Consider the following 12653-nt stretch of genomic DNA (forward strand, 5'->3'; position numbering starts at 1 on the left):
GCTTAGGATCTGGTTCAATGGGAGAATGTTCTATGAAGAGAACTTCATGAATTTAAGGAATGTGTAAAGCCTTCACTGAAGGAAGTTTAATTAACATGAGAAAATTTATTCAAGAAATATAGAAAGTACGAAAAAGAAAATTCAGCTGGTGAGAGGACCTATGAATGCAAGGCTTGTAAACAGATTTTAATTGAAATCAGAAAATCCCCATGAAAAAGACCATATGCATGTGAATGACATGGAAAAGCCTTTCTCTGGAGCACAAGAAAGTGCATTCACGTTTATTTTCAAATTTCCATTACTGGCTCTGTACATATAATTAAGTCAGAAATAACTATTTTGATCAATATATTCTTACAATACTTATCATTTTAACTGTAACCTTACTATTAGAGAAAGAACTTAGATACTTTATAAAAGTATGTTATTGATACTTTTCTATCATTTATGACAAAGATTATCACTTCCAGCCTAATCCAATAAAAACATGGAAACATGCCAACAAGGTGGATCTATAGGTAAAAGCATACAGCCCCAATATTCCATAATCCCATGTAAAAGTGGACGGAGGAAACAACCTCCAGTTGTCTCCTGACTTCCACTTGCCTATGATAAAAGCCACATGTGCACCATACACTCAATCTCTGTCTGTCTGTCTCTGTCTCTCTCTCTCTCTCTCTCTCTCTCTCTCACACACACACACACACACAAAAAGTAAAATATAAACTGCTTACGTCATTACTTCTTTTAGTGATCCAATAGCTTTTTCTAAAGTGCTTTTGTCTGGGTTTTCATCAGCTGTATGCTTTTTAAGATCTGTAATAATAAAATGGGTTTTTTACATGATCAAAAAGAAGTCAGTGGTTTTCCACCTATGCCTAAAAAATACATCACTCTTTTTAATATAGGTTAACTGTTTTTAAAGATAACATCTAGCCCTTATTTTGAGCAGAAGTCTGTGGCCAGGTACAGTACAGCAGATCTGCAAACCCTAACCTTAAGAGAAGGAGGACTGCAAGTCTGGAGCAACACTTGACTGCACAGTAACGGCATATTCTCAAACCAATGGCTTAATGTGTAGGTTAGCGGTTGAATGCTTGCTTAATACGTGCAGAGTCCTAGGTCTGCTTATTCCTTAGCACTATTGGTACAGGCTTTGAATCCTAACACTTGAGAGACATAGATGAAAGCATTATTACACCCATTATTGTCACCCATTAATACACCTAATTGGATATGCCACATTAGTATTAATATCTATCAGTTCACCAACTGCTTTAATTACATTAAATCAAATATTATTACTCAGCATAAGATATTTTCAAGATACAATTAAAGAGAATTAAAACTTAACTTATCTGCAAAACTGCATTGTGGGTGTCAGGATTTCCCAGACCACAGTGTCTTTCATAAACAACGGAGCTCAGCTAAGAGCTCTTATTTGCGGAGGGCCTACTTCAGCGCCAGTACCCAGGTGAGGCTGCTCACGCTTACAACTCCAACAGCAATGGATCTATCTGCTGGCCTCTATGGGCACTCAAACTCACAAGCATACACTTAGAAAAAAAGTGTTAACCAAAGTTCTCTAATAACACTGTCTTCTTCCATTAAAGAGTCCCAACTACTACTTGGGAGGCAGAGGCAGGTGGATTTCTGAGTTCGAGGACAGCCAGGGAAACCCTGTCTCAAAAAAACAAACAACAAACAACAACAACAAAAAGACTGCAAACTACTTTACTGATTAAATTTTCAGAATATTCAGTACTGACTTTTTAAAACAACAACAACAAACAAAACCATTGCTTTGTCACATGCCTTTCAGTCATTCTGGGAGACTTGTAGATTCCTCAAGCTTTCCCTACACTACTACATGCTTTTAAGTATGGTATAGGAACATATGACCCCATTATAGAGAGCATCTGCATACTTTATGAGCAAGCTTTGTGTTATTTATTGTAGACATTCATGTTTAACATGCTAACTCTGCTTCTCCAAGATTCTGGAGTTTTTGTTTTGTTTGGGTTCTTCTTTTGTGGGCGTTCTTGCTGTTGTTAGTTTGTTACAGGGTCACTCTAAATTTAAGAGGCCGGCCTCTAACTCATCGAAACCTGCCTGCCCCACCTCTCAAATGCTGAGATCAGGACACCACTATGCCCAGATTTCTCAGGCTCTTTCTTTGTTCCCTATGCCTCACTTGAGACATCCTTAGCCAAGCCACACCCAATCTAGCACCACATCAACCTAATGTTTATGTGGAGTAACACAAAGATGCTTAGTCATTTCAGTCATGGTAACATCTGATAAACTTCTACTTAATAAAAAGTCCTACTGTGAGCTAGGAATCTGCTCCCGCCTCAGCAGGGTTAGACTGGAGGAATGCCTGGTCTAAAGTGAGACTCTACCCCCAAAAATGAATCAAAGAATGAAGAATTTGAATATGCAAATTGACTTTTAAAAACTCAGTTTTGAAAACCTAAAGGTTGGATTATTTAAAGACCATCACCACAGTCTACACAATAGGATAGGTTTAAAGATCAGGGAAGCCTAAAGCAATTTCAACTAGAAAGGTAATCTATAAGGGGAAAAAAATTCTCCCTTTTTTGTTAGCCCTATAATTTATACTAACTAAAACTGTTGAAAAAAGGTAAACAATCAATAAATTAGATTTCTGAATTTCTACTTTAATTTAGTCAACCAAGTATAAACGATAAACATATCCTTTTTAGCCAGAAGTATAATTTCAATCATAAAGCTGTGATAGACAATCCTATTGAGACTTGAAGTTTTAAGTGTAAAATAATAGAGTATTGCAAGTGTACACTAGACAACCTGAGACTGATTAATTTGAGACAGGGTCGGATATATACTAGGCAGGCTCAAACTTTCTATGCCAGTCCCTGGAACCTGTGCTGACTACAAAGGACTGCACCATGCCTGGGGTCTGGAGACAATCCATCAAACTTAGGGATTGTGCACTCTGCCAATCCTAAGATGCTAAAGAAGGCTAAATAGAAAACTCAATAAAAACGTTAGCTAAAATTCAGAGGACTAGAAACTTGGGTATGAGTCCTCTTCCTGTTAAGTCACTATAGGAATTTTGTTACTTGAATAAATAGATTTAGACATAGTGATACTAGGAAATATAATGAACTCCTAAGCAGAAGGACACAGCTATTACAACAAAGACTATCAGGCAAAACTCAGAATTTGTAGCTTTAGAGACCGTTTTTCAAGATTATCATAAAATTGATATCTATAAAAAAAAACTTTAATGCTTAAAACCTTATAAATTTTGAAAATAAGGATATCAACTCTTCAAGAAAAAGTGCAGCAGACTGAGGATGGGGCTGCTGGCAGACAGCGTGAAGCTGTGGGATGGAACTCCAACACTAATATAAATCAGACATTAATGACTGCACTCAGGAGACTGGAGAGGCAGATATTCAAGGTCATCGTCATATCTATGAGATCATGATCAGCTGGGCTACAGAAGACTTGCCTTCTCAAAGAAAGGGAAAAAACTATTGGATAAAAACATTTAAGATAACAAAATTAAGCAAACAACAACCCCCCCCCCCCAAAAAACCAACCAAACCCCAGTAAAACAAGTACCGTTTAAAAGTAAAGCGACACTGGGTAGCCGCTGCACTGGCCGGATGAGAAGTTCCACAAGGCTCTGTCGTCCACATTCTGGTTTAGCTTGATTTATCTAAAAGGAAGTAATTAATTTGTCACACGCAAAAATATTTTACTAGAAAAGAGCCAGCAGTTGACAGTGACGCTGAAGGTAAAGGCAGTTGCTGCCATGCCAAGCCCCAGAATCCACAGGGTCAGAGGTTAATGAACTTCTGATCTGCACATGCATGCACAAGCACTGGCATGAGCACATCTGTGCAAGCGCACACGCGCACACAAATAAATCACCAAGTAAATTAAGAACTCATTCAGGACGGGAGCTGCTCTCAGGCCCATCACCATGACTCGATAATTCTCCAAGACCGACAGTTTTCCCTTGCTGAGGAAAGGTGGGNNTNNTNNANNNNGTGGTCCTCTACAGAGTTGTATGCACAGGCTTCTGAGTTCCTATAAGGACTGTACCATATCAACTACGCTGGCACCACTGGTCCTTACAGGAAAAACAGTGTCAGGAAGCAGCACTGGGAGCTTCGAGAACTAAACACGGACAACGTTATTTCTTTTGAAAATAACCACAAATGGGCAACCATAGGCAAGGCCCTGGGCTCCATCCCCACCAATCAAAACCAATCAAAACAACATCCCTATTCACTTAACTACCTCTTGTCCTCTGCTGCATAAAATTCCAAATTTCTACGTCTAAACATCATAAACACTCCCAGAAACAACTGATTTTAAGACAAGTATTAAGGCGTTCTTATATGAGTAGAATTTTCCTAACATTATAATTTACTTTAAAAGACGATTTTAATGAGTTCTCTCAGAAGTGACTGAGAATTCTGTATGATAAGAATGTATGTTACCTTGAGGAAAGCATGAAATCTGGGCTTTTGTTTCTCACATTTAATGATCATTTCCTTGCTCATTTCAAAGAAGTTTACAAACGGAGGGTAGGTTTTTACCAAATCTTTTGCCTAGAAACAAAAAAGAGAAACCGCTGGTTATGAACGTCACCCTCAGACAAAAAAACCTTTGTGACACAATTGACAATCACAATTAAGATTTATATTCAAAAAAAAAAAAGAAGTTTAAAGTTTCCTCACAATTTCTGTTAATACAGCTTTCCTTTACAAACAAATTGATGCTAAACACAATGGCACAGGCCTCAGCCCTCAGGAAATCAAGAGACTGCCAAGATTTCCAGTAATAGAGCACACTGGCCTCCCAAGCTCCAGGGCACCCTCAGCGTTAGAGTGGGAGTTCATCTCAAACTCTGTTTTTCATTGCTATCCAAACAACGCATCAACTGGTATCCACAACCTAAGACATAAAACAGCAAATAAAGACACATATGCACACATGCGCACACATACATACATACACACACACACACACACACACACACACACACACACGACACACACATTAAAACAGGACACATTTTTGAGTCTCAGTTGATAGTGTGTGCCAAGTACACAAAACCTTGGGTTTCCACCCCAGCACAATTAATCTACGCATGATGACACCTATCTATGAACTTGGCATTCGAAATCTGTTTTCAGAATACGTAAAATTAAATTAAAGTTGGTCTGTACAGAGTCTAAAATTGCATTTATTGTTTGCTGAAGAATACAAACCACTACTAAATACCAATCCTATTACCCAAAACATGCAACTTAAGGAAGGAAAAATTTTGGTCTGAAGAGATAGAATAGCTATTGAGAGAATTTATTGCTCTTGTAGCAAATGAGAATTCAGTACCCAGTGCCCCACACGAGGCAAGAGTGCTCATAACACCCTGTAACTCCAATCCCAGGAAATCTAGTGTGCCTTCTGGCCTCTGCAAGAACCTGCCTGCATATACCCGGACACACATAGAAATACCATTAAAATCAACACACTCAATCTTTGCAAACAAAACATGAAGAAAGTTTCTTGGCTAGAGCTGGAGAGATGGCTTGGTGGTTAAGAACACTGACTGTTCTTCCAGAGAGGTCCTGAGTTCAATTCCCAGCAACCACACGGTGGCTCACAACCACCTACATTAGGATCTGATGGCCTCTTCTGTCAGACAAGCACACATGCAAAGAGCACTCATGCATAAATTTTTAAAATGTCTTGGCCAATTAAACATGTTAATAGCCATCAGATAAACAAATTCCTATGTTTACAGTCCTCAACAACCTGAACACACACATATAAAAATGAGGAAAAGGCCTCAGAAAACAAAAGCACTGCTGCAGAAAGAACGTCATACACTCAGATGCGTAACCCAGCCTCGGGTTCAACAAACGCAGCTTATACTCACAGGACTTCAGGAACAGGAAAATATCTTCTGGTTTTGTGTTTTGTTTTTCTTTTGAGACAGGGTTTCACTTTAAGTTCAGGCTACCAATTTTCCTGCCTCAGTCTCCCAAGTGCTGGTATTACAGATATAAACCACGCAACCTAGTACAAATGATTTATTTACTAAATGTAAGCTACGCAGATTTTTGTAGGCCTTTCGTTGGGACAGGGTTTGAAGGCCTCTGACAAACAATTTTCTTGCCTCAATATCCTAAGAGTTAGAAGGAGAGGTGTATGTATCTATAACCTACCTCTTGATTTGTTTATTGTTTGTTAAAGGACTTCTATAGTTCTAAAGATTGGATCCAGTCCCCATTCACAATAGGCAAACACCAACACGAACTACCCTAACCTCCAGCCTTAAATGAAACAGGAACTAATAAAAAGGTTTCTTTCTCCCCGACTACAATGTGTAATGAACAGTCAACAAACATCCTTGCCTGACTCATATATGTGGCCCTAATCCTAAGAAATCAAATTCCACAGAGGCAGACAAAGAGATAAACAATACATTTTTGTGTGTGTACATATATATACAGGTTTATAAATTATAATACACACACACACACACACACATACCATTTGGGGATAGCAGACAACTTTACACAAAAGTCACTATGCAACTGTGTTCTAACGATGATCTTATGTTGCGCTGGGCATATTAAAAGTTTAAAAGTCATGAACAATCCTAGCAGATTTTATAACCATGGGAAATGGCATTTTCACATTTCCTTCCGTCAGTCCTTAATGAGATACCACTTAAATGTGAACTCTACAATAAACACTTACATATTTAAGAAAGATGTCACCAATACTTCTGCTCTCATCCCAGTTAGCAATAAGGTCTTCAAGATCATCCTGAAAAAGGGGGAAAAAAAAAATCAAACATTTAAATCCAACAGCTCCTTACACATTTTAACATCTATTTATGAGATTTTCTGTTGGGAAAAACAATTCACCTTTTGCAGTACCATAATATTATGTGCAAACTTCTTATCACAACAAAGAATTAAATTTTTGTCTACAAAGACAGCAGCCTTTGGATTAATTAAGAAAATATAAATAGCACTGTCAGACAGACCAATCCTAATTCCCCTATATGACTGATAGATCGATGTTTTGTCTTACTAGCTATGAAAGTTGATTGACTTTATTAATTATGAAAAGGCTATTTTTAATCCTGCTGCTGTAGCAACTAATTTAACACAAGTCATTAAATATTCTAACCTGTAGCAGGGTTCAAGCAAATCTTACTAAAAGGGACAGATGGTAAATATTCCAAGGCCATATGTCTTCTGTCATTAGTAGTCAAGTCTGCAGAATTTGAATACTATGAGAAGCAACCACACAAAGTATCAAAGGGGGGGACGAGAGACTAGAACCCTGAGTCCTAAATGGGATGCCTTTACAAACCTCCACTCTCGGGCCTCAGAGATCTATGTGGAAGAAAAGGCAGAAAGATTTTTACCAGCCATCTTGGATGAGTCCAAAAAAAAGCAGCATCTTCCAGACAGTATAACAGAACTGAGCACATATAAGCTCAGAGACTGTGGCGGCGTACATAATACCTGCATATGTCTAAGTCAGACAGAACCTGAGCACTGAGAAGGGGAAAGAGACTTAAGTGAGTCCTACCGTAACAAAGACGTTATTAGGAACTGATACTTCCTGGGAAACAGAGAATTGGTTTTCTGCAATGGAGTGTCACTGGGTTTAGCAACCACACTCTAGGGAAGGCTCCATACCAGGAGCAGTTGGTCAACCCCAAAAGGGAGCCATGGTTTTTTTTCTTTTTTTCTGGGCTCTTTTGTCTTGCTTTGGTATATTTCTTGTCTTGTTGATTTTTTTTTGTCTGTCTTTTGTTTTTTCTTGACTTGCTATATTCATCTTTTTTTAAAAGAGACAAGGAACATGAAGCTGGGTGGTAGGGAGGTGAGGAGCTCTCTGGGAAGAGGAAGGTGAAAGAATGAGATCAAAATAGAAAGTATGAGGAAAGGAAAGTATGAGGACACAGGCTCTGCTATCAGACTCTTCCCCGAGACAGAGGGCCTGATGCATCCTATAAACCATATCTGCTAATCCCTAGCTCATAAAATTCCTCAGTCGCCCTGAAACACAAAATAGTCATAAAAACTTGAATGGGCTGGAGAGATGATGGCTCAGGGATTGAAAGAACCTATGTGCCATTTCCAGCACCCACAACTCCAGTTATAGAGGTTCCAGTACCAACTTCTGCCTCGTTGGGTACCAAGCATGCACGTGGTATACAGACAAACATGTAGGCAATATTTATACACATACAGCATGTCAAATTTTTTATTGAAGATATTTACCATATTTGAGCCTAGAGTAGTGTCTTAAAGCCTAAACAAGGAGGACTGCCAAAAGGGAAAGCCAGAAACATTGTGAGATCTAAGTTTTACATACAGTACTGATTTACGTAGCTAGGTTGAAATACTGGAAATGTTACAATAACTACACACAGCCCACAAAAAGAATGATATTGACCTCTAATACAAACTTACCTTTATCTTCATATGCACATCAAAAATATCTGGGATGCTCCCAAAAATAGTCTTGATCTCCTCAGGTGCAAGAATAGGTCCACCACGTTGTCCTTCTTCTTCTAAGGGCACCTGAAATAACTAACGGAGGAGGGGGATCTGGATTATGCAAACTGTGAAGAAACGAAGGCTGAAATGTAAATAGCTATGATCAACAGTGATGGCAACCTCAGAAAGAGCCAAGGAAAGTGTGCTCCCTAAACTTAGCCATCTTTTCTTATTACATTTTCCTTTCCATCCATAGATTGACGTACTTTGTGCGCACGCACATACAAGGTGGGGGTGGGGGTGGGGTGAGCAGAAGGTAAGTAAGTGCACTGCTGCTCTTCCAGGGGACCCAGGTTCGGTTCCCAGCCCCTACATGGTGGTTTACAACTCCAGTCCCAGGGAATCCAATGAACTCTTCTGATTTTCACAGGCATTGTGCCAAAACTCAATATACATAAAATAAAAATATATCATTTTTTTAAAAAAGGAACCAAACAAATAAATTATTAGAATTAGAAGAGGTTTTTTTAATTGAATTTTTAAGGAAGCAATAAGCTTTCTAAATACATAATAATAAAACACTAAATGCTTTAGAAATGGTGGCACAGAAACTCAGTTGCAAAGAAACTAGATATCTTCATCTCACATGAAGAGACCTGAACTCTATCCACTTATTGCTACAGACATCATCATCATCATGTTTGTTATTGTTATTATTATTGTACATGGCTGTATATGAAAGAGAGAAGGGAGGGAGGGCGAAGACGAGGAAGAGGGAGAAAACATGGGTGCACACATGCAAACGCACATTTGGAGGCCAGAGAACAACTTTCAGAAGTCTATTTCTCCTTCTATCATGGGGTGCTGGGATCAAACTCGGGTCATTAGGGTGTCTGAGGCAAGTGCTTTTACCCACACTGAGCCATCTCCCTGGGCCAGCTGTATCAATCATAAAAGAGAAAAAGGAAAGAAAAGAACCTCATACAGAGAATAAGTCGGTCCAGCAAGGTCACAGGATAAAAAGGCAGCACACACATAAACACAAAAAGCAAGCACAACCCTATAGTTGGAACAACATGATGAACTAACCAGTACCCCGGAGCTCTTGTCTCTAGCTGCATATGTATCGAAAGATGGCCTAGTCGGCCATCACTGGAAAGAGAAGCCCATTGGACTTGCAAACTTTATATGCCCCAGTGTAGGGGAATGCCAGGGCCAAAAGAATGGGAGTGGGTGGGTCCAGGGAAGTGGGGGGCGCTATGGGGGACTTTTGGGATAGCATTGGAAATGTAATTGAGGAAAATATGTAATAAAAAAAAAAAAACAAAAAAAAAAAAAAAAAAGCAAGCACACCTTACTCACAGGACTCAGAAATAAGGTTAAAATAAACTTAGGCTTTGGTGACACTGCAAGGTGAAGGCAGAGGTAAGTGAAGGCTGTGATATCAAGGCCATCCTGGTCTGAATAGCAAGTGTCAGGATAGCCAGTGCTATATAGTAAGACTCTGTCCCACAAGTTTAAAAAAATATATATTCTTTGTTTGTTTTTGGTTTTTTTTGAGACAGGGTTTCTGTGTAGCCCTGGCTGTCCTGGAACTCACTCTGTAGACCAGGCTGGCCTCGAACTCAGAAATTCACCTGCCTCTGCTGGGATAAAGGGCGTGCACCACCACGCCTGGCAAAAAAAAAGAAAAAAAGAAAAGAAAATGTAATGATGTAAAAAGCTGTGCCATCTAATATAAAATAGAAACTAAATATTTGGGTATAGAGTACACATGCTCAAAAGCAGATCTGACAGGTGAGATAAAGACGTAAGGAATGAAGTCACACAGTCGCAGATGGAAACACTGGACACAGAAAGAATGACAATCATCTTGTAAGTTGATCAAGGTGTTTCAAGATAATACCAATCAAAGTCCTACGACTTTCTATAGAGAGAAAATCTGAATCTAGAATTTCTCAAGAAATAAAAAATTATTTCATAATAGAAAACAACATTATTAAAGATGGTATGGTACAGTATAACTAAACCAAGAAATGAAAATTGACACAATTTATATAAATATAAAACCACAGTAGCAATCCCAATGTATCAGAAGGAAGCAGAAAGAGCTGAGTTCAAGGTCAACCAGATCAACACTGAGGCAAAACCAGAAGGAAAACAACAAACAAACAACAACAAAGAGCAAGTCTTAACCACGCAACAAAGAGCAAGTCTTAACCACTCAACAAAGAGCAAGTCTTAACCACGCAAAGAATGGTCTTTCAACAATGTTATACCAACAAATGAACATCAGCCTGAATAAAAACCTGTTTGCAAAAATTAACTCAAAACAGTTCATGAAAAGTAAAATCTAACTTCATGAATTTCTAGAAGACGATATTCATGATTTAGTTTTAGGTAGAATCCTTAGACATGACCTCAAAAATGTGGACTAGAATAAAAACAGAAACACAGACATTTAATAAGAATTTTAAAAAATTCTAATAAGATAATTAGCAACTGTCTTATTTATATACTATTTTAAAAAATATTTTAAAAATCACACACTTGACAAAGGACTAAAACTTAAAATTACATACAAAGAACTCTCAAAACTCAGGAAGGAACAACACAACATTAAAAACCCTGACAGCTCTGTGCACTAAGATGTCGGTGTGTTTTAGCAAGAGCAAAGAGAAGCTAAAGAATCAAATATTGGGTCTCAGACATCCTATATAGTCAAACTGTCAGAAAGAGGAAAACAGGGAAGAGAAGGGGGGAAGGAAGGAAAGAGGCTATAGATACACACTAGTTAGATGATTCTGAAGGAACCCAGGCCTCAGGGGGTGCACACCAGGACTCCACTTATATGATACCCTAAAAACCTGGGGAGATGTGAGAGTACAAACCTGGGGAGATGTGAGAGTACAAACCGTTCTGATTCCAGACTGCAGTCAGGTAAACCCCTCCAAGAACAAGTAAGTATTTAAAGTTACTAGTTAAGTAACAGTAAGATAACAAATTGTTCGTTTCTTAACATATACACTGACAACAGCCCAAAGGACAGAAGCCAGTGATTCTGAGTTAGCAGAGCTGTCGGGATGACTGAGCAGGTAGATGCTCACCACCAAGCCTGTCAATCCCCATCTACAGATCCACAGGAAGGATGGAGACATCCAACCCTTCAAAGTTGTCTTCTGACCTCTATATTTGTGCATCTGCACTCGTAGCAATCCAACTGTCCTAGCCTCCAGAGAACTGGCCTACTCCTATGGGTCACCATGCCCAGTTAACTGAAACTGTTTAATTACACATGTGAAATTATTAGATCAGAGGCACGCCTACTCCTATGGGTCACCATGCCCAGTTAACTGAAACTGTTTAATTACACATGTGAAATTATTAGATCGGAGGCACATCTCGTGCCACTTTGCTTACATAAACTCAAAGAAGGTTCTAAAGGGCTGTGACCTGCATTTATTATGACTGTTCTTTCTTTTCCTTCCTCCTACAGGCATGGTGTTAATTCTGGAGTAAATGCAGTTTTTGTGTGTGTTAATCTACAGCTTGACCAATGAGAAAACCCCAGTCCAAGAACATTCTCTTTAAGATAGCTTTTAGGACTTGTGTTTCTTTTGTTGGAAACAATTTCAAAAATCACTTAATTTTACTTTATCCACCTAGATCAAACAAATACCCAAAACTTGCTTCTCTCTTTGGAAGAAGGAAGGCTCTTACTACGGCATGGTAGTCCAGGCTGGCCTTGAATTTGTGTTCCTCCTACCTTAACCTACCAAGTATTGGGGTTTCAGGTTTGTACTATGCCCAGCTGTGGTTTGTTAAGTATTTTTATTTGTTTTTAGTAGATCGAGTTCATCCTGATCACAAAAATTGGGGGCGAGGTGTGAATCTGTGTTTTAGAAAGGAAAAACTGTTTGGCAAGTTAGAAGTTTTGGTTAAGTTGTATACCGGCTAGTTTGTGTCAACTTGACACAGGCTGGAGTTATCACAGAGAAAGGAGCTTCACTTGGGGAAATGCCTCCATGAGATCCAACCGTGAGGCATTTTTTCAATTAGTGATCAAGGGGGAAAGGCCCCTTGTGGGTGGTGCCATCTCTGGGCTGGTAGTCTTGGGTT

At 38.9% G+C, this 12653-nt stretch overlaps 1 protein-coding gene across 1 annotated transcript in view; it reads right to left on the bottom strand.

The window, feature by feature from the left end:
* The window catches only part of Ect2 (epithelial cell transforming 2), a 57170-nt gene that overhangs the window by 24728 nt on the left and 19789 nt on the right, over positions 1-12653 (bottom strand). The window contains exons 14-18 of the mRNA XM_029474863.1: positions 8508-8627; positions 6772-6840; positions 4500-4610; positions 3613-3709; positions 735-816 (exon numbers count right to left, since the gene is read on the bottom strand). Coding sequence (XP_029330723.1) covers positions 735-816; positions 3613-3709; positions 4500-4610; positions 6772-6840; positions 8508-8627 — 479 coding nt within the window. The remainder of the gene's footprint in view (positions 1-734; positions 817-3612; positions 3710-4499; positions 4611-6771; positions 6841-8507; positions 8628-12653) is intronic.

The sequence above is a fragment of the Mus caroli genome, chromosome 3 (assembly GCF_900094665.2).
Source record: "Mus caroli chromosome 3, CAROLI_EIJ_v1.1, whole genome shotgun sequence".
NCBI lineage: Eukaryota > Metazoa > Chordata > Mammalia > Rodentia > Muridae > Mus > Mus caroli.